This window comes from Diplotaxodon limnothrissa, linkage group LG15, assembly GCF_057381915.1.
Source record: "Diplotaxodon limnothrissa isolate DT_005_m linkage group LG15, D_limnothrissa_male_GT1.1, whole genome shotgun sequence".
Classification (NCBI taxonomy): Eukaryota; Metazoa; Chordata; class Actinopteri; order Cichliformes; family Cichlidae; genus Diplotaxodon; species Diplotaxodon limnothrissa.
Genome location: NC_140610.1, coordinates 24,195,562 through 24,223,360, shown reverse-complemented (window position 1 = coordinate 24,223,360; position 27,799 = coordinate 24,195,562). Strand labels below are relative to the sequence as shown.

The window sequence follows — 27,799 nt, the reverse complement described above, 5'->3', positions numbered from 1 at the left end:
TGTTTTTAAATACATACATGTTTAGTTCTTTTAAACCTAATTATATATTTTTTTTTTTGCAAAAGTGTCACCTAAACACCCAAATATACGTAATTCAAAACTTACTTTAATTATTACCCATTTGGCTGGTAACATGGACCCAGTCTGATGGATAGTTACTGAACAGATAGTCTTTTCTTTAAAGGCTGCATTCAGAGCAAATCATTGTAAAAACAAGACAAGTCAATAAAAAACAAGTAATAACTATAATACTAAACTACAATAGAGAGAAAATCCAGTAAATATAATTATATTATGTAAAAAATATACAAATATTTACCTCTAATTTAAAAAGACATTACAAGGGTACTAGTTTCATTTTAATCTCAACATAATCTAAATTGACACTAAATCAGTTTAAATATTACAGCTGAAGGTGATTTTAATAAATGTACTGCTGCTTGACTTTGTTTTACTACTGCAGTATAATTTATCATGTACAAAAGCTCCAAATGTTGTTTCTCTGACTTAATGTTCTGATGACGTTTGTGTTACTTTGCAGGAAATAGTCAGGACCCAGATGAACCTGTGCTGGAATTCAGTGTGGGTGAGTAATATGAGCATTTATGAAGGCTGTCCATGACCTGTAATTAAATTTAGCGTCATTAGTGCCACTCATTGCAAGTGACAGTGCACATGCTTTCAGCATGGAGTCTGCTCTTATGGTAGCAAAATAAATTCAGAAAATCTCCATCAAAAAGCAGCTCAGCAGCAGAAATATATATGGTCAGCTGGTTGTGAGTTAATGAGCATGTGAAATCAGTGTGAACATTTTGAAACAACAACTCTCCAACCTCGTAATTGTAAGACTGCCTGTGCAGCCACAGGAGCCTTCAGAGAGTCTTCCTGCTTGTCTCTTGGGTTGATTTGCTCATGTTTTCTCACCCAGTCAATGACTGTAAAAGGGCTGGACTAATTGGAGGCAGGTGTAATTGATTGCACTGATATGCTAGTCTACTTATAGCCCACATTACAAACACTGCTGTGTTATTTTGTCTCTCAGTGCAGGTATGTAATGTGACAAAACCTCTAATGATCTGATATGTTTGGGATGGATGGGCTGTGAATTATATAGTGAATTGTCTTATTTTGTCGCTCTGTGCAGGCTTTCTACTTACAGGGTGGTGGGTCTCAGAGGACAATTGCTACCCCTGTTGAAGTGAACAACGTGTGGAGTGCAACTGGCTTTGTGGCATAGCTGGCTCTGGCCTTGGACTGTGTGTTTTTACTTTGTACCTAAATGGGACACTGGACTTCTAACTACTATTCATTGTGTTTATAAATAAAATTTTAGAATTTTATTGACTGTCATCTTTTTGCCCACGGTTGGTGAGACCTAGAATCTCTTTGTGTGTGTGTGTGTGTGTGTGTGTGTGTAACATCAACAGGGTTTTGCATAAAAGAGTGTGAGCAGGTCAAAAGGTCAATTCATTTATTGTAGTTTTATGGCAGCACCCTCTAGTGGCCTTGAAGCAAACAGTCTCCTAACTAAGCCATGGCATCTCTGGTCTCTCCTACTTTTGTGTGCTCTGCTGGAGGAGCAGCATTGGATCTAGTGATACTGAGTAAGCTGATTAGGACAGGCCTGGAGAAATGTGGTTTGCATGAAGTATCAGGAAAAAAACAACCTTGTATTGTAAAATAATAATACACGAATAATAAATACTTTTCATGACATTCAGATTTCTGGACTCACGAGTTCATAGAACATTAATGTTACGAAACATTGAGAAGTCTTAAAACTACATTGTATACTTATTATTTATTTACTTTAATCAGATTTGACTGGTATTTTTAAACATTAAGTTTTTGTTCCTTCAACTATTGTATTTAAGCTTATGACTCACTCACAGTATGTTTATATAACTGCCTAAAAAACGGTGAGGATGTGGCCGCAGTGGCTGAGAAGCAAGAACTTTGCTTTTTCTTCTTTTTTTTTTTTAATTGGGAAGCATAAATGAACATACCAGAAAACCCTGCACGAAGGAGCCATATTTGTTTTTTGTGTGTGCATAAGATGAAGCTTTAGTATTATTACACATATGATAAGGATGTTAGCATGCAACACACAAACTCAAGTGGTGTTGCCAAGATAGTTGCTGACTGGCAAGAAACTTCTAGAAGAAATCTGGTGACAGTCCAAAGCACAAATGAACATGTTTAATACTCGTGCAAGACCCTGTGGGAAGGTGCCAGATTGCTGTATTTTGTGTGAATCAGGAAAAGTGCACGGTGATGACTAAAGCTTATAAAACATCTCTCTCCTTATGTGTGCATATATGAGAAAGAAAATTCTGCCAAAGCAACTTTAGCTTCTTGCAAGCATCAGTACACAAAGGATGCTAACACAAAGCTAGCCAAGAACCAAGAGTGATTTTAAAGTTGAACGTATGCCGACCCCAGCAGCCAAAGGGAGCTCCGGGGAGAGCTTCTTGGGGTCCAGTGATGTGTCCTGAAGAGACGACATGAGCTCTCCCTCCTGTAGGCCCACCCCAGCAGTAGGTGCTGTCTGTCTCATTCCGAGTTAACTGCTACTCCTCTACATCTAAACGAGCCAGTTGAGGAGGTTCAGGCATCTGACAAGGGTGCCTCTTGAACGCCTCCTGGGTGAGATGTTCCAGGCATGTCCCACCAGGACAGACAGGACACACCCAGGACATGTTGGGGAGATCACAGCACTCAGCAGAGAATGCCTCAGTGTCCCCCAAATAATGGAGGAGCTGGCTCGGGAGAGTAAGGTCTGGGTCTTCTCTGCTTATGCTACTGCCACCGAAACTGGACACCAGATAAGCTCAGAAAAATGAACAACCTGTTTAAATAAAGGTTAATTTAAAAAAAATGTTTGTCATTAGCTAGTCTGTGTACATGTACTTCTTCTCCAGTGTTGAAAATGTTAAACTCACAACCTGCACATTTTCTGGTTGCATCATCAAATAAATACCCCCAAAAGTAGTCTGAGTACTTTTACACTGGTTTTATGCTGCGATATTTTCAAAGTCTTTCACTGAACACATTCAGTCACACATTGTTCATCATTTATTGGAAGTTTATTGTTTAATGTCCTGTCTAAATAACTTCAGTCACCATTTGTATTCATTAATGAATAACTGACTTCCAATATTAAAAGAAATAGAAACTGTTGTGCTGTTGTTCACGTAGAAGGGCCTGCTGCTGGATGTCCAGACTTTGTGCGTCAGCAGGAGGGTCAGGGTACAGGGTTCGAACCTCCTCATGAGATGTCGTATCTGCTGGATAAAAGCAAGCTACATCACATCTGGGATTGTCCTAGAGCTGCCCTACAGTAACAATCAACTGACTAATATATGAAATACTTGCAGTAGCACAATAATAAACACAAAGCAAAAAAGTGTTTAGTGAAGATAAAAAACCCCATCAAAGTTTTAGTTTGGATAAAGGGAGACAGAGCACCAATCTAAACAAGTCTAAACCATCTGGCACCTCCACACTTGTAAGAACAGCATGACCAAAGTGATTGTAGGAGGAAACAACCTTGACTTCCTTTACATAGCTTAGTACTGAGAATAAAAGAAAAGCATGATTAGAATTATTTGTGCTTCTTCTTCTTTCGGCTGCTCCCTTTAGAGGTCGCTACAGTGGATCATCCGCCTCCATCTCTCTATTTCTAGCATCCTCCTCAGTCACACCAACCCCCTGCATGTCCACCTTCACTACATCCACAAATCCTTTCTGTGGTTGTCTGAAAACATCATCCACGGAGACTCTTGCCTGATCTCATCTGTCAGCCTCTCCATCACCAGTGCAAACAAGAAGGGGCTCAGAGCCTCTCTCTGATGTAATCTCAACCCATCACATACTTCTCTGCCCCTCAGGACTTTCTTATGCAGCACCACAGTTACTCTCTTCGCACCTTATCATAGCCTTCACTCCTACCCTCTCTATGCCTCCCGTCTCCATCCTCTTCAGAGTTGCCTCACTTCCTTCTCTAATTCAATTTTCGTCCAAAGTACTCCTTCTCCCTTCTCAACACACTTTCTTCACATTAGCACATTTCCATCTCTATACTTGGTTACTCTCTTCCAGCACAATTTATGTGCCTTGCCATTCATTAAAAATCATTTTCTCCTTAGTGTCCAGCCTCACATACAACTCACTACTCAGCTGTAACTTTATTAATCCCTCGGGAGGGGTCCTCTGGGGTTTTCACAAAGCTGAATAAACGTCAAACAGAAAACTGATTAAACAAAGTGTGAGACGGTGGAGAATTGACGCCAGCGCCCGGTTATATTTTAGACAGCAAGGAGCAGACGCAGTTTCACTCCACCGAGGGAGCTCGTGACGTACTACGCGGCTTTCTTTAGACCGCGAAGGCGGGTCCTCAGGTGGAAGCAGCCTCTGAATTTGGACACCCCCGCTGTTTCCGGCCAGCCAATAATAACGGTGACATTTAACGTATTTTGTCGAATAAATAAACACTGTAAAATATATTTGCCCCCCCCCCAACAGCCCTTTGAATGTTGGCAAGTATGAACCGTCTGCTCGGTGTTTCCTAAAACGTTAAAGCACGTTTGGCTTCACACTGACAAACAGACCCAGCTTCGGCACAAACCTAAACTAATATGACACCGGAGCGGAAAGGCTGATTATGTTTCCAAGATGGTTTGTGTTTTTTAAAAGGAAGGAAACCTTCCTCAAAGCGGGCAGAGCAGTGGAGCCGCCGAGGGAAAAGCACACGATACAAAAACTGTAGAATTAAAAATATAATTTATTATGTTTAAATAGTTAAAAATATAAAATGAATTAAAACAACCTTGGCCAAGGGAAGACACAATAAAAATCAATAACACACAACATTAGAAGTCCAGTGGAATCCACCACGGCCTAAAAGTCACAGAAAACTAAGAGGTCCAGCGTAGTATTAAAAGAGGGAAACCCAGCGGAGTCCTCGCCTTCCTCCCCGCATTCCACGTCCTGGTGCACTGAAGAAAGGGAGGGAGCGGCAGTCACTATTCCTTTGGCAGTTTACTTTATAAAAAGGATAAGTCAAAGACTTACCCGGGTGGGCAGAGCTCTCAACTCCGCCCGCCGCTTCCTCAAACTGCAATCGGCACCGCGGTCTCACTGCTTCTGTTCTCCCGCAGTGCACGAGCTGGCTCTTGTCGTTATTGCCACCAGACTGCCGCTACGCGTCCCTAGTCGCTGGTCATCTGCCTTTTTTTCCTCTGATCGTTTCCCCTTTCCAGTCGCTGGTCGTCTGCTCCATCTGATCATCTCTACTCTCTGATCGTCTCTCGCTCTCCCCTCTGATCGTCTGTGTCTTTCCTCTGTCTGTCTCGCATTCTCCGTGTTACATTTTTGTTGAACACCGGCTCCAAACCTCTTATGTGTCCTTGAGCACTCTGTAAATTACCTTTTCTTTTCTCTCAGGTGTGTCCAATTAGTAAAAACGGGGGGAAAGGCGGAGTCTCTCCAGGACAATTTGGCAACTAAAAACATGCAAACTAAATAAAACACTGCACAAAATACATGCAATATAAAAAATAAATATATACACTTCACATAAAAATACAGCACAGCAAAACAACGTCCGTCTTCCCTGGATGACACTAACTAACCGACCAAAGAGCCGCGTTAAGTGGCGATATCACTAACGTCACGTAACTTAGCCGAAGGTTAGCTAAATTTGACTTTGTAAGACTTTTTCATTACGCTAACATTTGTGATATGACTGCACTATGCTGCTGTTGTTGACTCCACTTAATTCTACAATTCTTTCATTATGCTAACATGTGTCCTGGTGTATATATGAAGTGGGATAAAAACCCAGAACTAACTTTTAAGAGTTTATTTCTTCTCCGCTTCGACCGTCGGCCATTTCCCCAAAACGTCCTCCAACCTATGATTCCAATGAATCCTGGTGGGTCAGGAACTGCTTTTAAGCATCTTGTAATCGTCGTTCCAACACAGCGTGTTTGTTTTGATTCGTAGACCCCGAAAATGGTGCCGGGCTCCCACAATGCATTGCGGCGTGCCGTCAACTCCAAAGCGTCATTCAAATCTGTGAGCGCGCAAGGAACGCCGCCTCTCCGCGTGCGTTTCTTGTGACGTCACTGGCAGATCAAAGGCGTTCGCGCTGGTCTGTCAGTAACGTCACAGACAACCGAGCCTATAAATAACGGCTCTCAGACAGAAAAATCAGAACTCGATGCTCATGTGTTTGCAAAACGTTCAGCAGTCGGCGCTCTGTAATACAAGAAAATTCTCACACGCTCAAACGGAGAAAATCTAATTTGTGACACAACAATGGAAACCATCAACGAAAATTCAATCGTGGTCACACCAGACCAGATTATCCCGCCAATCAACAGGTGCTTTGAAAGGCTCTCTGAAGTTCAGTGGAGCATTATAGAAAATGGAAAATGCGACTCCAGCGTCCATGCCGTGCTCGCTGATATGATTTCTGAAATCATTCAGATCGCCTCTGCCAGCATCCTGAGGATTGCCCTTTCTGTTATTCAGGAACCCATGATAAGGGAAGAGTTTATGGATGAGGGGAAAATAAGGGTGTCCCTCGGAGACTCGATCTCAGCTGCCATCGCCGGCGCTCTTAATGTCTCAAAACAGCAAGATAAGAGCGCTGACAAGCTGACGCTGATGGTTGAGGAAGAGATCTCAGAAAAGGTCAGCTCAACCATTGCACTGATTGAAAAAAGCCCCGATTTCCCAGTAGACCCTGCCGTTTATGTTAGCGGCAAATTTAGTAGTATTAAGAAACTACACCGCATGGTTTGTTGCGCTGCCTCATGCCTGAAAAGGTATGCAGCATGTAAGCTGCGCTGCCAGTGTGGGACAAATGGGTCTCATTCCAGTACAGAACGTACTGGTTCAAAAATATCAGTGAAATCAGCAATCGCAGAGATTTCTGTTATTCTGTCAACAAGGAGCTCAGATGGAGAGATGACAGGAAAAGATAAAGATGAGCTCCCAGAAGAATCACAAAGCCATATAAAACCCACTGCAGAAACACAAAGTATCCAGGCTCCAACCCCAGTAGAAATGGTTGCAGTTGACATCGTAGGTGAGATACTTGCTAACATGGATTCAAGCAGTGAAGAGCTCTGTGAGAAATGTAACTTACCCAAACCTGCCTTTAATGCAGGCTTAATTATCCACAAGGTGAGACACTTCTTCTCCAAATGTGTGCCATCCACCTCACACGCCAGGCTCAAAGCACGCAAACACAACTTTTCCATGTTTGCAAAAAAACAATTTGAAAAAATGAAAACAGAGCTGAAAAAAAGAATAAAGGCAAACAGGAAACATTTTGTTTGTCTACAAAACATTTGCAATCACCCCAAGAAGGAAACTGCGCCCTCCAATGAAAGTATAGTTTTCATTCTCCCAGGGTCAGTACCTGAAACGGCTGCTCCCCAGAGTACAGAGGCTCATCGCTCCCCTTCTCCACATACGGCAAGCCTGGGAACCGCAATTAAACGTTCTTCTTCAGTCGACTTTAACGTCATTAGATCAGACGTTAATCAGTTATTTGACAAATTAACAAAGAAAGAAGAACTCTTCCTCATCGATAAGACCTTGGGGGACTTTAAAAATAGTGGGCATATCAGGAATTTTACGGAGGACTTAGTGGCAAACCTGTTTGATCTACTTACGGTGGATCGAGGCTATCAAATCCCCATACCTCTAATGGGTAGGTCCCTCTCAGACACGGTCATCTCCAGGACTCCGAAATCAGTACAGGGCTCAAAGCGTCGCATTTCTGCTGAAGTCCTCTATGTCCTCATAGATGACACAGTAGAAAGGTTTTTGCAGAAGCTTTTACTCTTCTGCAATGAAGAGAAAGATCAAATGATTCAAATGGACAAGATTTCTGGGGCCCTGGAAGACATCCACAACTTTATTAAAAGAGCACAGACCACAACACAGGAAAAAAGCCCTGATTCAGATGGCAGAGGAAAAGAATCTGGTGCATCACTTCCAACACCAAAACCTGGGAGCATTTCTCCAGATAAATGCTCTGTGGCATCTGACAAGTCACCTCCAACGCCACAACCTGGGAGCATTTCTCCAGATAAATGCTCTGTGGCATCTGACAAGTCACCTCGAACGCCACAACCTCGGAGCATTTCTCCAGATAAATCATCTGGAGCCTTGAGCCTGAAACACTCTCTCAAAGATTCCTCCAAAATATCAGAGATGGATTCTGTGTCAGGTTCATCTTCTGATGTTGAGAAAATTTCCAATGACCTTGCGTTGCTCCTTATCATGAGAGTCATCTATAAATCTAAACCTGAGACCCAAAAGTTTGCTGCTCGGATCGCAACTACTACAAAAGAAATAGACACGGTCATCAACCGTCTGAGCAATCTAATGCAGCCTGAACTCAGCAGCACAGCGTCTGCCACAAGTCTGACAAATGACAAGACAAAGTTCATCAAGAAAATAGCCAAACGCCTCATCAAGGAGTTTGGCTCCCCAGACAATGTCTTAAAGGCTTTGATGGCAAATGATTCATCTTTTGATGAGGCTCTGATTAGACATCTAAAAATCACTCTCGGAGTCATCCCGGGTCCCCCAAAGACGTCCAAAATATCCAGGTTTTTTTCTGCGGTGGGAAAAACATTGCTAAAACCCTTCAGGTGGTTCACTAAAGCCAGAGATCATTAAAATGACCATTTTGGCTTTTCCCACTGCCCTGCTTCTTTTAAAATCTTGAAGCAGACTTTTAGCACCAAATCCTTTTTTTAAAAACATCACCATAAAATTTTGGGATCAGCCCTCAAATCCAAATTTTAGAACTGTAGTTCACGCCATCTCGTCTCCTTTTGATTTCCATCCCCCCAACCGGTCGCAGCGGATGGCCGTCCCTTCTGAGCCCGGTTCCGTTGGAAGTTTCTTCCTGTTAAAGGGAGTTTTTCTTCCCCACAGTCGCCTCGTGCTTGCTCAGAGGGGGATCATTTGATTGTTGGGGTTCTCTGTAGTACAGTAGGGCTTTGACCTTACAGTACAAACAGGGAGGAGACTTTGGCTTGATTTTTAAAATATCTAATTCGGCATGAAATAAAAAAAATCCAAATTAAAAATGCATTCCAAGTTTGTTTGTGTTTTTCTTCTGTTGTCAAATATGTAGAAAGTGTTACACGTGTGATTTTAGTCATTTTGCATCAGTTTGTAGCCGACGTGTCTGTTTGTGATCATCCTGCATCTGTTTTTGTCTGATTCGTGTCTTAGTTTGGTCAATTTACATCACTTTTGTGGCCCAATTTAGTTGTTTTGCATGTATTTGTGGCAAAATGTGTGGACGCTGTTTGACGTTGCTATGTTTTGTCTTAATGCTTCACTTTGGTTGTTTATGTATGTGCTCATTTTGATTCTAGATGTAGACCTGACATCTGAAAATTAGCACCTAGTCCACTTCGAACATTTTTTTTAGTCCAAATAAAAAAATTTGGACTAATAAAAGTCCAAATTAAAAAATGTTAATACATTTTTTTTTATTTCGCCAACCTTGTAGAGCAGTGGTTCCCAAACCTTTTTTGCTAGGCCCCCCTTTGTTTTACAAGAAAAATGTTCGCTAAAAAATATTATTAGCCAAAGCTTTCACTGGAAGTCAGTTACTGGTGTCAGGCCAGCTCCCACTTCTTCTTTTGTGTTACTTCTGCATATAAGTATACACAAAGAGACATTGAGACCTGAATCACAAATAAAAGCCACCTTCAAGATTAACAAACACTGTTTAAAGAGCTCCGTATAAACTTCTGTGTGCAACAAGGCCTCTGTAGCATCCAGACCACACTGATCTAGGTCTTCTTGGTAGAAGAAGGTGTTTCCTTTTTCCAGATGTTTAAATGCCAGCCTCCCCAGATTCAGAAGAAATTTCCTTTCAGCCATCTCACTTGTTTCATGTCCCCCCACATGTTTGTTCCCCTTCTTCATCTGAACCAACAAGAAGTGTGAGTACATGTCAGTCAGGGTCTTGGGCAGCTCTCCTCTCTGCTCTGTAGTCAACATGTGCTCCAGAACTGTAGCAGTGATCCAGCAGAAGACTGGGATTCTACACATGATGTGGAGGCTCCTGGATGTCTTCATGTGGGAGATGATTCTGGACAGCTCTTCATCACTGAATCTCCTCCTGAAGTACTCCTCCTTCTGGGCATCAGTGAAGCCTCGTACTTCTGTTACCCTGTCAACACGTCTAGGAGGGATCTGATTGGCTGCTGCAGGTCGGGGAGTTATCCAGACGAGAGCCGAGGGAAGCAGATTCCCCTGGATGAGGTTTGTCAGCAGCTGGCTGACTGATGACTTCTCTGTGACATCAGACAGCAGCTTCCCGTTGGTGAAATCCAATGATCCAAGTCTGCTTTCATCCAGGCCGTCAAAGATGAACAAAAGTTTACAGACAGCGAGCTTCTCTGCTGTGACCTTCTGTAATGTTGGATGGAAAACATGGAGCAGCTCCAGAAGACTGTACTGCTCGTCTCTGATCAGCGACGCTGTTGGTCAGAACCACTCTGATGGGTCTCTGTTGGTCAGGTAAGGCTTTAAAGGTGTCGTGACACCTGACTGTAATGTCATCAAGAGCCTCCATCTTGGAAGCTGTCTCCAGCTGCATCACCTCATGTTGGTTATGAACGTCTTCATTCTGTCCCTCTGTGATGTAGAGCTCAGTGTAGATCCTGTTCGGGAGGGTTCCACTTCCTGTATTATCAGTTTCTTCAGTCACACTTTCAAACCTCCTCCTCAGACTGATCTTATATTCTTCTAAAACCTCTTCCAGACTCGCATCTGCTGATTGACAACAAGAAACCAAAAAGAATGAAATGTCTTTAGTGTGTGAAACTGCATGAAAAACAGACTTTTATCTTTTGACGGGAGGGATGGGAATGGTGTTAAGCATTGTAAATTGTAAATAAGCTTCAGAAAATAGTAAATCGTGTAACATGACATTTTCGGCATTAAGTTATAACCAGTGTGTGACTTATTTAAAACATTTTGATTCATAATCAGAACCTTTTTTTGTCACAGCAGAGACAAGAAGCAACTGTTAAAAATGTTCCTAATGAGACATTTTAAGAGGAGGGAAAATCCCCCTCATACTGGCTTCACATCATTGGCTCCCTGTTAAATCCAGAGCTGAATTCAAAATGCTTCTCACATAAAAAGGGCCATAATAAAACAGCCCCATCTTATCTGAGAGGCCTCACAGTATCATATCAGATAGATGGAGCACTTTGCTCTCAGCCTGCAGGTTTTATCCTGCCCTCCTCCCCTCATTCCAACCAGTCGTGGTGGATGGCGGCCCGTCACTGAACCTGGTTCCGTCTCAGTGTTCGACTGTACAAAGAGAGAGTTTTTCTTTCTTAATGTCTCCAAGTCGTTGCTCGTAGGGAGTTGTCTGAGGCTTTATTACTGAGGCTTTACCTAACACTATAAAGTGCCTTAAGGTGGCTGTTGTGACTTGGTGCTATATGAATAAAATTTAAGCGATAGCAGAAAAGCAACAAAAACTGTTAACCCAAGAAAATAATGGAAGGAAATAGTTCTGAATATGCTTAATACGCGAATCCTCATCTTATATAGTTCATGTAATCTGCTACATGTAATTTCATTCAGTGTGATGTTATATGTAATCTGTGTGGGAAAAACGAGTTATTGTCGTCTTAGTGAGCTCTGTGGGTCAGACGTTTCTGGCTCTGTACGAAGAGAGGGCTCGTGAGCGCGCTCCATTTGTTCTCCATGTGATCCTTTACTCTCTCTGTGCTACTGCGTCTCTTTGCCTGCTGTGCTACACTCTGGGATTACTGTTGCTGTTGTTTGGCCATTTACATGATTCTGTTCTTGTTGTACAGTAGCTGCTTAATAAAGTGTGTACATGAACTCTGCTCTTCTTTAGATGATCTTTTGTTGAGTGTTTTTTTTGTTTTTTATTTCATCTAAAAATCTACAAATGACCAGCTAAACTTTTGGCCCAGCAGCACACGCAGCCATACAAACTATTTCATTTTGAGCTGCTGCTATGAAATCAGAGCCAAATGGAAAAGCCTGCTGCAGCGTTTTTTACTCTGATTTTCTGTTTGTATTTGGATTCAGCCAGTATCCAGTATTTTGATCATTTATTTCCAACAAACAATTGAATCCTTTCGTTTCTAACACATCACCCAGTTTGCATCAGTATTGATCTCCAGCATGTTTTTCTCCGCGCGAGAGCCATTATGTTTTCAGTGTGTTCCTCTGATTGTTTTGAGTAGTATATATTGAGGATTGCCTGATATTGTGAGCAGGTGGGGAACATGACAGCTGAACTTTAGCAAACCAGGTGAAAAATAATTAAGACAATCACAAAGCAGGAAGTAAAACTAACGTGAGACATGAAAGGAAACAACATTCAAAGTAAAACAGGAAAAAAACCTATACCATAAAAAATCGAATGAAATCTTTTTCATGCACCTACAAAACAAGAAGTCAAGTTTTCAAAAATGTGTTCATCAGCACACGGATACCGACTCTTACTTTGGACAGAGATGCCACAACTGGTAGCGACTGAATCCTCTGAGACATCTTGACCCAAAGCACAGCAGGACAACTGCTCCTCCTCCTCCACACCAACATCACTGTTCTCTCTGAGGACACAAAGGGAAAATTATTATTACCAGTGCAACTGTCAAAGTGACCAAAGTGACTCACACGCAGGTGTTTACAGTGCATTCATCTGTAGTGAATAGTGAAGCACAGTTCAAAAAGACAACAGGACGAGTTGATGTAGGAACTTGCCTTAGTTAAAGGTACAGCTGCACAAACTAAGTTCAAACCTGATCCTTTTCTATGCAGAGCTCTTCTCTAAGGTCAAAAGTGTTCTCCTCAAGGTTTCCCACCCAATGACTGCTTTCAGTTTGTCACGTTAGGTGCAGTGTGGAAGATTATTCCACGATCAATGGTCTTTGATCAATGATTGTTGATCAATGGTCATGACAATTTGCATATTCATGATCAAGGAACTGACGTCACAGCCAGTGGGCTGGTTTCAGTCATTGTACAAATGTACTGTTTATAAGACTGGAAAGCTGCAGTCAGCTGTGTGTGACCACCCAACAATTTATCGTTGATGGAGTTCATCTTGTTCCAGAACAAGGAAGGGAAAATGCAGCTTTTTCCCTTCTGCTGTCTTTCTCGAACTGAGCAAAACTATGACGTGGGAGAAGTGGAACTGCTAGCTGGCGGGAGGGAGCAGAACACCTGCTCATTGTTCATCGTTTGACTGACCACAAGCATCTTGCATATCTCACAGCAGCCACTCAAGACAAACCAGGTGGGCCCTCTCCTTTGCTTGGTTCAACTGTGTTATGATCTATAGACCCGGCAACCCAAAACGAGAAACCCAACACTTTGTCCCGTCAATTCTCAACTTCTGATGCCACGGCAGAGGAGGCCATTATTTTCCCGCCCTCCTGCATTGTTTGTTTGCTGTACTAAGAGATTGAGTCATTTTCTGCAATGCATAGCGGGACACATGTCCCAGATGTTGAACTTCACATCATATCATGCTTTGTAGATACTTGCAAATCTCTATAATATTAAAGCTTGGCATTCTACACAAAAAAGCTATGAAACCCTGAAAAAGAACCAGCTGTTTTTCTGTGTTCTTTAAATTAATATATTGACCATTATTAGCTGCAAAGGCCTTCGAAACGGATTTGCACAGGGCAGATGTATTCAGGTGAAAATGTATGACTATATTATGCCAAGCTTTTGAGGATCTTAATGTCTTTTTCCTTTTTGGCAGTTTTGTTCGCTGACTGTGGCAGATCAATACTGAACTACAGGTTAAAAGTCTTCATATAACAGGAAAATTTTTCAGCTGCATTATTCACTTGGAAACTCAATCTCTGATTTTCAGAATCCATTTGTTCCATTCCAATCATATTACCAAATCATACACTTTTGTTGTTGTTATAAATGTTATTTTGGTTTTAGCGACAGCAATTCTTCGCTTCTTTTTGACTTTTTAAAGATGCATCTTGTGGGCTTCAAGTATTTGGAGTTTCCATCCAAACTTCTACATTCTGAAGCCTCTACAGCTCTGAAGATATTCAGAGATGCTGAACCAAACAACCAACCGTGTCTTCTAAGCCTACATTTTATTTCTTTTTAGTTTGATGACAAAAAGTAGCCCCTCACTCAGCCGTACATCTCTGGGCTCAACTCTAAAGTCCAACCTCCTCCTTAGGTTTGTCCTTAAGGCTAAACGTCCAAATTCTTGAGACGTAACAAAATTCAGTTAAAATGAAGTCTTTATTTTAAACTAATCTTACAAACCAATACCAACTAAAAATTGGCAACTAATATTACCAAAGTCACTTTGACTATTCTCATAAACTGATCGGACTGCATTCATTTTATATATAAAGCTCCAGTCACCTCAAAGTGTTACTGGGCACTGCGCTGGTATGGAATGAGTGATAAACGTCTGTACAGGTGTTTTTGAAGTAATAATCATCATAATCTCAAACTTCCAGGAGTAAACTCCACTGACACCAAGTCCACCTGTTTGTCCACATTCTTTTAAAGATTTCAAAGTGAAACTTTTTGCACGGATACTGTGGAATTTTCTCTTCTTCCTGTTAAACCAGTCCTCTCCCACTCAATCTTACTTGTCCTTTTAAACTTGTAATTGTTTCTACATACTGATTTCACCTATGTTCTCTATTTCCTTCGTGTACATTAGAGACAGTATCTTACTTTGTGTCGGTCACAGACAGACGGCTGGATCCTGGAGACTCCAGATCACTCATCTTCAGTCAGTCTGAGAGAGAAACCAGCAGTACTGACTGTGAAAGGAGAACCAGAATCATGGTGAATCTCTTTTCAGGAGTCACATCCAAGACTGACAGAACAAAAAATGAAACACACTCATGGTCTCGTAAAAAGTGACTGTGAGGAGAAGGAGGCAGGCCTTCATCAACACAAATCAAACAATTATTAATTAATTCGATTTTTGATGGAAACGGAAACAAGCAAAATACGCACTTACTTTGACAGTTAATGATAATTATACTACTGTTTAACACCGCGTGTTTCCGTTTGAGTTAATCTAATTATGGTTCTGTGAAATAACACTCAGTGATTTTCAGAGTTCAGTCAGACTGATCTCAGAGTTATGTCCGTGATCACCACTGTATGAAAGCTTTAGTCACATTTAAGGGCAATATCACCAAAATACAGTAAAAGATCTCCTCCTTGAATGTTTCAGATAAAATGGAAAACAGACTCATGCAGTAAATATTCTTTTATTGGAGAGAAAACTGTGCAGTATAATTTACTCGAGATGTTGAAGATATGAGAGCATTAAACAGGCTGATGTTTGGAAGAGGCTCTGACAGGAGAGAGATGATACAGAAACATGGCATCCTTATAAAATACTGACACACTTTATGAACGGACAACTTTTCACAGCTCTTTGAACATTTAAATGAGCTGCATACTTTCCCCACTGAAACCAGCACAATCCCTCTGTGATGGAAACAATATTTGAACTAAATGTACTGTGGATAAATCAAAGCATTATCAAAGTTGTCCGTGGTTCCCTTATTTTTCCTTCTTTCCCTGTCAGATCCTGTCCTGCAGGATAAACATGACTGAGTGGTTCCCTGCATGCAGCTGTTACAGTCTGTGTTGGAGATACTTCTGCAAATACAGGAAGCAAATATCTAAAAACTGTTTTCAATGTTTTTACCAGTCTGTCAACTACAGAGAGCTGTCTGTTGTCCCCCTGTTCTCCTCTATATCTCTCAGCTGATGCTGGCTCACAGATCAGACGACAGATCATGAGCAGCAGCACGGCAGTGATGATTAGGCCAAGTGTCAGAGGAACTGGAAATGGTTTGGAGATGGGGGCGTCACTCACTGCTTGGCTCTGGTTGGCTTTAGGGGAAGCTATCTCAGTCTGCTTGGTGACTGGAGGAGCCACACTGGCAGGTCTGAAAGCTGGACTTTTTTGTATGCATTCACTGACACAGTCCAACTCCTGGAGGAAGTTGTTGTGGTTTCCCTGGCAGCCTCCATACAGGAAGTGTTTGCACTCTCCCACATTTTGGTCGTAGTACCACCGTGGGAAGGTGCCTTTACAGGGTCCCACAACTGGAGCAGCAGCACATGGGTCTTGACTGACTGAAGCTTCCTGCTCACTGGCACTTTGAGAAGGAGCCGCCTTGCTTGTGTCTTGCGGTGTGATGGTCTTTCTGGCTCCAGTCGGGAGCATGGAGTCGTCTTCAGCTTTCTTTGTCTGAGCGACAGGCCGCTGAGGGCTGGGCAGGTCCACAGCGTGGGTCACTGACTTTCGGCTGCCATCGAAGTTTGGGCAGAAGTCTTCGTCTGAGCGGTCTGGACAGTGCTGCTTCCCATCGCAGGCATAGGTGATGTCAATACAGCAACCGTCATCACACTTAAATTGGTAGTTTGAGCAGTGACCGGTACATACTTCTGCTTGGTGTTTTGGAGCCAGTACGGTGACAGAGATGTTATCGGAGCTCTTCTGTCCCGCCGTGTCAGTGACTGTCATCTGAAACGTGTAGACTCCTTCCTGGAGGCCACTGATCTTCAGCAAACCTGGATGTGTTGACTTCATATTGATGGCTGTGTCTCCTTTAATCAGACTCCACTCATAGCGGCGGATCCCGTGGTCGTCCACGCTGTCACGGCCATCCAGCACAGCCCAATCTGTGGGCAGCTGGATAACCACATCCTGTCCAGCGTCACTGCGAGGAGGCTCATCCACGTCTGCATCATCCTCATCAGGAGCTTCTTCTCCGGGCCTCCGGGCTGAGTCGCTAGATGAAACAGGGAGGTGTCCCTGCGTTGTGTTGGGAGTCCGGCTGTATGTCGTGAAGCCTTTCTGAGCCAAGAAGGCGCACACATTCTTACTCCTGTAGGTGCAGTTAAACAGGTAGCAGCGGAGACTGTCCCCGGGCTGCCTTTGGTCCTCGTGAAGCACCGCAACTGTGCAGTGAGGCTGGGAGCAGCAGGCGTGCACACAGTCCTTCCTGGTGTACACCCTGTCCGGGGCCAGCAGGAAGGTGGCTCCTTGCTCGATGGAGTCCTTGGCCCGGATGATGCGATCCCCCGCGGCACTGAAGTCGCCCACGCAGGAGTCCATCACTTCACCTGTCCTGTAGGTCTGGTCCTGCTGCAGCTGTTTGCGGAATTCCTCCAAGAGCTCCTCCACCCCGGATATTTTGGATTTCAAGTCCGATATAGGCGAAGATCGAGCGTCGATGCTGCCAAAGGTGAGCAGCAGCAGCAGCCCTACACAGGCGAGCAGCAGCCGGGGATGCTGAAGCAGAGCCATGTTGTTGATCACACAGTCAGACGGCGTCTCCCTCTGCCTCCGGCTGGCCTCCCGCTCATGAAACTCCTTCCCGGCACAGACGGCCTTCCTACATTAAATATATCCCTGTTAATATCGTTTAACGCCACTGCTAGGCTGAACAACCAGCTGTAACCGTAGAGCCGCGGAGCTTACAGTTCGTCCTTCGACTGTGCTTGAAATCTGCTGTTGTCATGGTGAGGGGGAGTTTGTTAATTGGGTTTTTTCCGGCCAGTACAGAGGCACTTAAGGCACCAGAACCAGTCACTTCTAGAGTGAATCACCACTGGACTCCATCTTTCACAGACTGTTACCTGAACAGAGGCTTTGTGTTGTGTACGATGCCCTCGTTGGTGTGGTCGTTAGCATTTGTGAAGAGCACGTCCCAGTCTTTGGGCAAAGTGTCAGGGTCGACAGCGAAGCCGTGATTCTGACTGGTGATGAAGCAGCGCTCTGTCCCATTATGGATGCACGGTTGGTTGTGTCCACGGTTACCGTACCTGAGAAACAAGAGGAAATAACACACTAATTAAAAGATGGATAAAAGACATTTCCCACGGTTAACAAAATCTATAATTATACATTTAGCTTAACCAAGGTGCCCTCTAATGAGGCATTATTATAGCAGAAGCTTTAATTGTCACGGCTGCCGAGGCGAGCCGCGTGGAGTTGGAAGAAGGACCCAAGATGCAGGCAGTGGATGAGATACCGGTGGTTTTATTTACAGAGGTGTAGTGGCAAACAAACAGTGGGGCATAACAAATAACTAAATAAACAAGTTAAATCTCCTTGATTACTGACGAGAGTCAGCTGCACAAAAGGGAAAGGTGGCACCTCAGGCAGAAGAGGTAGTGTGACACGCCCACACAGGCACCTTCAGGAGGAGGCCCTGCTAGGGCCGTAACACCCACCAAAGAACACAGAGCAGTTCTGTACAGGTGTGTTTGTAGCTTTGGTGACTGTTGAAGGTAGTTCAGTCTTCTTTTGTGTCTGTATTGTAGGAATTGGGACAGTGGGTTCTAGGACAACCTTTATTTTTATTTCTTTACTGTGGATAAGATACTTTTACGTGGTCCATCACTTTGTTTGGTTGAACACTTGAATGCAGCACAAGTGTTTAAAAGTAAAGGCAAAACATGAGCTTTGTGTTGCAGCCCTTAAATCCGCGGCTCCATGGAAGTCATCATGTAAGATAAAGGGTGGTGCTGGTGGACTAAAGAGAGCTCGTTGCTCCACTCTGGTTTTTATATAGATGCAATATAGAGACAACAGCCAGTAATTAGTAAGAGAGGAAAAATAAGAGTGCGGATTAATAATGATAATGAAAAGAAACAAGTTTGAGGACAAATATTCCCTCAGATTTTTACCTTCTTTGCCCAGGTTTATTTAATGTAGTTTATGTTATTATTTTTATTTTTAAATTTCAGTGTTCATAATACGTTTCTGTAAAAATGTGCTGGCTCAAAGATATAAAAATCCCTGCTCAGCTTTCTACCTGCATCCATCATATGGCAGTATAGAGTGGAAACGAAGAGGCTAAAAGGCTTTTACAGTAAAAAATCAAAGATCACTTAAGCTGCTTTTAGTTCAGTTGCAGACTTCCAAATGTCTTGGACGGGATGAAATTCCCAGTGTGAAATCCACAGAGCTGTTTGTCTCATTTTCATGTGTTGTGAGTGCTTCGTGTCATTACATCTTGTTGTTACAGGTGATAAAAAATGAGCGCCCGGACGGCGTCCTGCTGACTTTTGGAGGTCAGACTGCTCTGAACTGCGGTGTAGAGCTGACCAAGCTGGGCGTTCTGGAGAAATATAAAGTGCAGGTTCTGGGAACTCCTGTTTCCTCCATTGAGATGACCGAAGACAGAAAAATCTTTGTGGAGAAAATGGAAGAGATCAATGAGCATGTAGCTCCCAGTGAAGCAGCTCTGTCGGTGGAACAGGTGAGGAGACGTGTTCGCTTATAAATTAATAGCTTCTGGATTGTTTTTTGCCCCAGTGAAGTCTAAATTTATCTGATTAACTCTGCTGTAGGCGGTGGCAGCTGCTGAGCGTCTTGGCTACCCCATCTTGGTTCGTTCAGCGTTCGCTCTCGGAGGCCTCGGCTCCGGTTTTGCCAACAACAGAGAGGAGCTGACCTCTCTGGTAACGGCAGCATTCGCTCACACCTCTCAGGTGCTGGTGGATAAATCCCTGAAAGGCTGGAAGGAGATCGAGTACGAGGTGGTCCGGGACGCCTATGACAACTGTGTGACTGTGAGTAAAAGGAGACCAGAGAACAAACGGTTTATACTCACTAAAAAAAAACTGAGGGTGATTTATATGGAACGCCAGGACTGCCATAATGAATTAATTAAATACACCATTAAATAATTAATTAAATGTGTCAATAATTAATTAAAATTGGAATTAATTAATTAAATAAATAGTTATGACACATGTAATTAATTAATTATTGACACATTTAATTAATTATTTATGTATTTCACATTTTAATTAATTATTTATGTATTTCACATTTTAATTAATTATTGACACATTTAATTAATTAATTATTGACACATTTAATTAATTATTTATGTATTTCACATTTTAATTAATTATTGACACATTTAATTAATTATTGACACATTTAATTAATTATTTAATGATATATTTATTTATTTCATTTTGGCAGTCCTGACGCCTGGCTCTCGTCATGAAATAATTTTATCTGTCAGCCTCACCCATCAAACTCAGGGGGCGGGGTTAACGCTGCCCATGCAGCTTCTCTAACATTTGATTGGTTGCCGTGCAAAGTAAGTCAAAACAGGTCGATCCTAGATAATCGATTGCTTGTGTAGACTTGGGGCAGCCAGTTATCCCAGAATGCAGATCAAATCACAGGCAGCAATGGTGGTGGTGTAGTTTTAAAATACCCCGTTTTTCTGTCACCAGCTACACTTTTAACAGTGTTTTAGCCGCGAATGTCGCGCCATATGTCTGGTCAGGTTGTCAACATAGAACATGCTTGCAAAAGTGCTCAGATGTTTTCAGAGATTTCACTAGCTCTGCTAACAGTTAGCATGCAGAGTGCACCGAGGGGGTTACGTTAACCGGTTTGTTTACATATTCCACTCTCCGTGTTCCACATGTTGCATTCGCAGATTCTCATTTTCACCGAACGATCGTCTCTTTCCGCCTGGTCTTGTGTCTCTGTGCTTCTGTAACATAAAGAACGAGCTGACATTTTTCTCACGAAACCAGCGATCAGCTCAGCAGACCCTCAGTTTACCTGCATGCATCCTCCTCCTCATCTGTCAGCTGTTTAACACCTGCTGCTAATTCAAGAAACACGCCTAGTTACCTGGTGATAGTCACAGTTTAACTGGGCAGCCGGTGCTCGATATAACGCAATGTCAGCGCATTTTTCTGCACAAGATAAGTAAATATAGTATTTTCCCCGAGCGCAGAGCTGCTGGAGCTTGTTTCCTTACAGAGCACTTTATAGGCGAGCCAGCTTTATCAGCGGCTGATGTCCAATCACCAGCACACAGCTTTGAAACCTCAGCTGAGTTTTAGCTCTCAGTGGTTAAACGCTGGACTTCATTCACTCAGGTTCTGTCTGTCGGGTCACGTTTACTTCGCTATTTTATTTACAACTGAGCAAATCGGTTTGGCTGAGGTTAAAGTTACGTTTCATAACTGCATAGTTTCACAGACGTTTAATGGTTCACTGGCACATGTGTTAGACTGAACTATCATCTAAATATCATCTGTTTTTTAATAGTTATTCAACTGTATTCTAAGCACCAGCTGTCTGTTAGAATGTGATTTTTTTTTCTCTCTCTGTTGGCAGAGGTATAAAAATGCGCAGGAAAATCTGACGTGCATGGCGAACTTCACCGACGATATTTAGGGAGGAATAAACACACATCAAACATAAATGAACCATTTGCCTGTCTCCATAATTGAGAGCATTTTCTCTTCTTATGTCAACACTCTCTCTTCTTATGTCAACACTCTCTCTCTCTCTCTCTCTCTCTTTTTTTTTTTTTTTTTTTTTGCTTTTTCGGTCATGTTATGTTTACCTGTCAAAGGCTTGTTACAAACTATGAAACACATTGTGCAGACTTCTGGATGTTAGAAGAAAACGAATACTGCTCATGAATGAGACTAAAGGCAGGAAGGTGTCCTTTAAAACTAAACATGTTAATAGGACCTCCCTATTTATATCATAGTTTATGATATAGCACGTGTATTTCAGTAATAGCCTGCTGAGGCCACTATACGTGCTGGCCTCATATCAAATGTGAAGGCAGACTGAGTCTATGTTTGACGTTTTTTATATCTAATCTTCCTTTTCAAACATTTAAACAGCAGCGAGTCTGCAGCTGAGGGAATACAAATTCAAATTGTCGGAACAGGTTTGCTCGTTTCTTGGATTCATTTGGTGATTTATTAAATGTATAACTGTTATTCTAATCTGCTGCTGAGTCTCTTACACTTTTCTTTATGCTGTATATTTTCACGTCTCTGGAATAGTTGGCAGTTAGATAGTCAGCTGGGAAACTTTGTGTTAACTCATGGAGCTGAGGATATCGTGGATATGCTGACCTCGCTGCGTGGTGTACAGAGCGAGGTCAGCATGATTAATATTCACAATAAAAATATTAGCCGAACATCATGAAGTCTGTATGTGTTTCATAGTGTCGAACAACCTTTGTACAGTTAAAGCCAGCAGTTACTACATGACGGAAACACCAACGTTATCTCTTTTATGTGTTTATACACAGGTCACGCTGATTACTGAACAAAAACCCAAAGATCAGATGTTAAACAGATTTATTTGCTCTCTCTCCTCCTTAAACATGTTTTTAATGTTAGTTATAATTCAGAATTGGCGACTGAAACACGTAGGACACATAAGAACATCAGGAAATAAAACATCGATAAATATAACCTCAGTAAAAGAAGTCAGCGGGGGTTACTACAGCTGTGTACCGGGGCCTGCGCTTTGTCGGTGGGATTGCTTGCGAGGCGAGCGGGTCTATCCCACGCTTTGCCGTGAGACTGGGACGACATCTCCGAAATCATCGAAACACTTTTGCAAAGAGGCTGTATCTTGACAAACCGACCAGACACATGAAGATTAAACCACTACATTCTCGGCTAAAAAAATATTAAAACGGTATTTGGTAACACACAAACAGGGTTTTTCAAAGCTCAGTTCTGTTAGCTTTCTGTTGTGTGCTAGAAACAATGGCCACCAGGCCAAAGCAATGGTTTTGACTCGATCAGCGTTAACCCCGCCCCCTGAGTTTGATGGGTGAGGCTGACAGATAAAATTATTTCATGACGAGAGCCAGGCGTCAGGACTGCCAAAATGAAATAAATAAATATATCATTAAATAATTAATTAAATGTGTCAATAATTAATTAAATGTGTCAATAATTAATTAAAATGTGAAATACATAAATAATTAATTAAATATGTCAATAATTAATTAATTAAATGTGTCAATAATTAATTAAAACGTGAAATACATAAATAATTAATTAAATGTGTCAATAATTAATTAATTACATATATCATAACTATTTATTTAATTAATTAATTCCAATTTTAATTAATTATTGCCACATTTAATTAATTATTTAATGGTGTATTTAATTAATTCATTATGGCAGTCCTGGCGTTCCATAGATTTAAGTGGCTGTTGTTTCCTCTTGTTTAGGTGTGTAATATGGAGAACATCGACCCACTGGGTATCCACACTGGGGAATCCATTGTAGTGGCTCCCAGTCAGACGCTTAATGACCGCGAGTACAACATGCTGAGAAACACGGCCATTAAAGTCATCAGACATCTCGGCATCGTGGGAGAGTGTAACATCCAGTACGCTCTTAACCCCGAATCTGAACAGGTAAGCATATATGTGAAGACCTGGGTGATGAAAAGCACAAATAGGACTGTGTTCACCTATAAAGTGGATCTGTTTTGCATTTCCTTATTTTAAAGCCAGTGACATGCTGTAATGAATAGTACAGAAAGTGTAGGTATATTGAAATAAGCATGGGTGGTAACATGACTTGAAGTATATACAGTTTATATGGCTATAGGATGTACAGAGTGTGCGGCTGGATCTGCAGATAATGTAACAGCCAGGTATGTCAACGGCTTACATTTACTGTTTTGGCTCCATAACAAGGTTGTAAAAAGCCTTTGCTATGTAAATCCTAGTTCAATAAGTTTTAAAAGAAAATTGTTTTAGGTATCAATGTGACCAAGTTCATTTCATACAAACCAGGAATAGATTTGTATGAATAGGCTTTATGTATCAGAACAGGCCTTTAAACAGGTCTTGTGTGCATGGGGAGCTGGTATTCCTGCTCCTGGTCTAATTCCCGTAATGTCTGTGATTGAATTGTATCTTCTATGTATAATGTGTTGCAGTACTACATCATTGAGGTGAATGCCCGCCTGTCACGGAGCTCTGCTCTGGCCAGTAAAGCGACTGGTTATCCTTTGGCCTACGTAGCAGCTAAACTTGGTCTGGGGATCCCGCTGCCACAGCTCAAGTACGTCTCTCAGCTTAAGAACGGCGGATAATGATCTAGCTAGCCGGCTAGCGCCGCTTCACTCAAAAGCACCCAGGCTTGGCTTTCAGTGAGGCGTCTCTAACTCCTTTCACCCCCGATCGCTCCGCAAACAGTCTTTGTATTAGCTGGACTTATTTTTCGTTTATATGGGCCGATGATGCTGGTCGATGTGGAAAAAATAACTGAGTTGTTCATATACCGGTGGCTAGCTAGCTCTGCGTTAGCCACCGGTGTATGTCTCTTCCCCTCGTATGCGGGGAAAGAAACATGCGAGGCGGCCACCGATCGACCGGTGGTGGCTAACGCGGAGCTCAATCGTGGATAAGGGAAACCCAATGCAGGAGAAGCAGGCGGCTGGTGAACTGAATTTCAGGTAAGACGTTATTAACTGCACTCTATTTGGGTCAGATATAAACCGAGTTTAGGTGTAGTTTATTTTCGTTGTGCTGACAGTTACAATAACTGTACTGCGTGCTAGCTAGCACGACGGAGTTTCCATACAGCTGTGCGCGCTAAGTTACTGATGTTGAACTTTATGACAGCCTCCCCTATTTTCAGGCGAGAATGTAGGGGTGTAAACTTCAAATATCTGCTCGTTTTATCAAGAAGTCCCATATTTTATCAAGAAGTCCCATATCTCTCACGATGTTACTGCTAGCGCCGCATGGCAGCTAGCCGGCTAGCTGGCTAGGGCGGCTTGGCTGACACCCAGGTCGGGTTGGCTGACACCCAGGCCCGCTCACGCTCTCGTGTCACCCCTAGTCTTTCGTGATGACTCTTGGTGGGCTGCTGGACTTATTTTTCATTTATATGGGCTGGTGATTCGGTATGAGTGTCCGGTGAACTGAATGTCAGGTAAGACGTTATGTATATTCAAGGTAGTGACTGGAATAAGTCACAAGGTGTCGCTGTTGAGCTGCATATATGTTGTATATTTTAGCAATTTTGACCATTTGTCCTCTGCAGGACACCGTAGTTCAGATTTCTCGTTCGCGTGGGCGCCATCTTGGTTCAGTGTTTACTGTGATGTGCAAAGGTAAGCACTGTCAGTGGCGAACTGCATTGGTTTTGTTTAAAAATAAGTGTTCCACTGTGTAAAATAGCGGTTTGTCATTTAAGCCGAGCATATATTTTGTTTATTGAGAGGTTCGTGTATTGTCTGATGAGAGTATGAGACAAAGATATACTTTTCTTTCTTACTCTCATATAAAATATTTAGCTTTTATTAAATAGTTATCTGAATCTTACAACCAAAGTTTGTATAATAATACACAAGATTGGCTGTAGACCATTGTTAATCATTCAGAACACTGTGTAAAAATAACAAAAAAAAACCAAGTGAATGAAAAGTGCATAAATATTTATTTTACGTGTTTGATGTGTGTGGCAGGGCGTGGTCTGCAGTGCCGCTGCAGGGGAGGTGGACCCACCTCAGCGGCATCTGCAATCACGCCTCTCAGGTCTGTGCTCTCTCTGCTTTTTTTTTTTTTTTTTTTTTTTTTTTTTTTTGTATGTGTCGGGCTGTGAGATGAAAAGCTACAGCCGGCTGTATGGGTACAGCAACTATGTGTGAAAAGTGGTCCATAACGTAATGCTTCAAAGTGTGTTCATGCAAACATTGTCGGGTCTGCTTATGAACCTCTGCGCACAGTGTCTACAAATTGGGGCTGTACGAAGTCACCTCATCTTTACACAAAACTGTAAGCTGTCATCTGTGAGGCTCGAGCGGTGTTTGGTTTTACCATAGTTCATGGTGGAGAATGGCTGCTCCACTGAGTTTTGCTCTCTGTAGCCGTTTGAATGGCAACCTATACTGATTAGCGGCGGCTTTCTAGTTAATTTTATGACTTTAGACTTGACTTGAAAAAAATGTTCTAAGACTTGTGACTTGAGGATAAAGACTTGAGACTTGCAAAACAATGACTTGGTCCCACCTCTGTTTACTTGTTGGTGCCTTGCTAGAGGAGCCTGGGCCCGGTGGCGCGGCGGCTGCAGGAAGAGCCTGGGCCCGGTGGCGCGGCGGCTGCAGGAAGAGCCTGGGCCCGGTGGCGCGGCGGCTATCAGCTGGCAGAAACTGTTAACCGCTCGCAGGGCAGGTGAAATGGACTATCCTTGCATGAAACAAGTGAGTCTGATGCCTTTTTCCCCAGCCATCTGACTGTTATTGTTTTGTGTAATATTTAGCTGTCATAGTAAATCTAATCAGGGACTTTTCTTTTAATGATTGTAAGTATTTATTTTATTACAGATTGAGGTATGAAGAATCCATATGTTTGTACCAACATGTAATAGCAATGTCATTTACCAAAATGTTTAGAATTATAGGTGGTCCAAAAGATTGACTCTGTTCATCTGGATTTAACATGCATATTATATAGAGATTGAAAATGTGACGTCATTCACGGGTAGAACCGCAAAGGATTCTGGGAACTCGTGGCAAGCGGTACTAGCGCACGCAGGCTTTCAATTAAAATCAGTTATACAGCGATAAAAAGAAACACAAAAATGTCAAGAAGCTGTTGTATTATTAACTGCAATAGCCGGTCGCATGACAGCCACGGGAAGCCGACGGGTAAAGAGATCGGTTGTTATTGGATTACGTCGTTGAAGAGAAATTAACTAGCATCTAACTAGCAAATGTTGTCCAGGCTACATTGGTGATACAGTTGGTTTTTTTTTTAATGTGTATGATATTTTTGTCATGCGATTTTAAAGCTGGTCCTACAACCGCATCCAAGAATAACATGCAGCTTATCTCAGAACTGTCGGTGAAAATTATTCTTGGAGCTAGGTTTAATTGAGCTGCATTTTAAAGAGGTGCAATTTCACAATTTGTGTATATTTTCTACGTTCACTATTTTGTCATGTGTTGAGAAAAACACAGATTTAAAAATTACATGGTCTAATATTTACATTTAGCATATAACTGCAACATGCTTTTTTTTTCGTTTTTTTTTTTTTTTTTAAAGACTGGAAAGGACTTGAAGTTCAAAATTTCAGACTTGTGACGTTACTTGGACTTTTACACCAGTGACTTGAGACTCGACTCTGACTTGCCTGACATGACTTGAGACTTGAGACTTACTTGAGACTTGACTTGAGACTTGCAAAACAATGACTTGGTCCCACCTCTGTTTACTTGTTGGTGCCTTGCTAGAGGATCCTGGGCCCGGTGGCGCGGCGGCTGCAGGAGCCTGGGCCTGGTGAAATGGACTATCCTTGCATGAAACAAGTGAGTCTGATGCCTTTTTCCCCAGCCATCTGACTGTTATTGTTTTGTGTAATATTTAGCTGTCATATAGTAAATCTAATCAGGGACTTTTCTTTTTATGATTGTAAGTATTTATTTTATTACAGTTACTATTTTGCATCATTTTGTTTTGTTTTTTTTTGTTTTTAAAGCTTTTACAAAGCTTCATCATGCGCTTTCATGAGGTGACGTATCTGATAATGAGTTTTTTGGTGTTCTGATAATCTAATTTTATTGTTATTGTTAAGCACTTTGTGCAGCATCGGCTGTTGGAAATGTGCTATATAAATAAAGCTGACCTTGACCTTGACCTTGACCTTAGTTTCTAAATGTGCCAAATGTAGTGTTTGTAATTCAATAAACTTTCATGGGAGAAAAAAAAAAGAAGTGTTTCAGGAAACCATAATAAAAAGTATAAAATACTGAAATGCCTATTATGGATATATTTGATATCAAGAAGAAGACAGATGTGTCGGTCGCGACACATGTTTGTTTCATATCAAAATGTGAAGAGACAACATAAAAGCAACAGGTGTTACTGTATTCTATCAGAACTGGATCCAGCAGAAATGT

At 42.1% G+C, this 27,799-nt stretch overlaps 3 protein-coding genes across 3 annotated transcripts; 2 read left to right on the top strand and 1 right to left on the bottom strand.

The window, feature by feature from the left end:
* Positions 1-6,321: 6,321 nt before the first annotated feature.
* Positions 6,322-8,703, top strand: LOC146617587 (uncharacterized). The gene has a single exon (XM_085373488.1). The coding sequence runs from the start codon at positions 6,322-6,324 to the stop codon at positions 8,701-8,703; it is 2,382 nt and encodes a 793-aa protein (XP_085229614.1).
* A 956-nt stretch (positions 8,704-9,659) lies between these two features.
* LOC146617586 (uncharacterized) lies at positions 9,660-17,377 on the bottom strand. The gene is made up of 6 exons (XM_085373486.1): positions 15,841-17,377; positions 14,863-14,917; positions 12,547-12,656; positions 10,601-10,824; positions 9,828-9,972; positions 9,660-9,694 (listed from the first exon to the last, which is right to left on the bottom strand). Exons 1-6 carry the CDS (start codon positions 17,375-17,377, stop codon positions 9,660-9,662), a joined length of 2,106 nt encoding a protein of 701 aa, XP_085229612.1.
* A 1,531-nt stretch (positions 17,378-18,908) lies between these two features.
* Positions 18,909-23,986, top strand: LOC146617585 (multifunctional protein CAD-like). Its single transcript, XM_085373296.1, has 4 exons — positions 18,909-19,337; positions 19,429-19,650; positions 23,112-23,300; positions 23,831-23,986. The coding sequence occupies exons 1-4, from the start codon at positions 19,248-19,250 to the stop codon at positions 23,984-23,986; spliced, it is 657 nt and encodes a 218-aa protein (XP_085229422.1). The 5' UTR covers positions 18,909-19,247.
* The last annotated feature ends 3,813 nt before the right edge of the window (positions 23,987-27,799 follow it).

Coding starts and splice junctions, on each gene's coding strand:
- LOC146617587 (XM_085373488.1), top strand. CDS start 6,322: ATGGAAACCATCAACGAAAATTCAATCGTGGTCACACCAGACCAGATT.
- LOC146617586 (XM_085373486.1), bottom strand. CDS start 17,377: ATGGCTCTGCTTCAGCATCCCCGGCTGCTGCTCGCCTGTGTAGGGCTG. Junction 14,918..15,840: donor CATGATCTGTCGTCTGATCT/GTGAGCCAGCAT, acceptor TTGTTCTGTCAG/TCTTGGATGTGACTCCTGAA. Junction 10,825..12,546: donor TTGTGGCATCTCTGTCCAAA/GTAAGAGTCGGT, acceptor GTTGTCAATCAG/CAGATGCGAGTCTGGAAGAG.
- LOC146617585 (XM_085373296.1), top strand. CDS start 19,248: ATGACCGAAGACAGAAAAATCTTTGTGGAGAAAATGGAAGAGATCAAT. Junction 19,338..19,428: donor CAGCTCTGTCGGTGGAACAG/GTGAGGAGACGT, acceptor ACTCTGCTGTAG/GCGGTGGCAGCTGCTGAGCG. Junction 19,651..23,111: donor CCTATGACAACTGTGTGACT/GTGAGTAAAAGG, acceptor CCTCTTGTTTAG/GTGTGTAATATGGAGAACAT.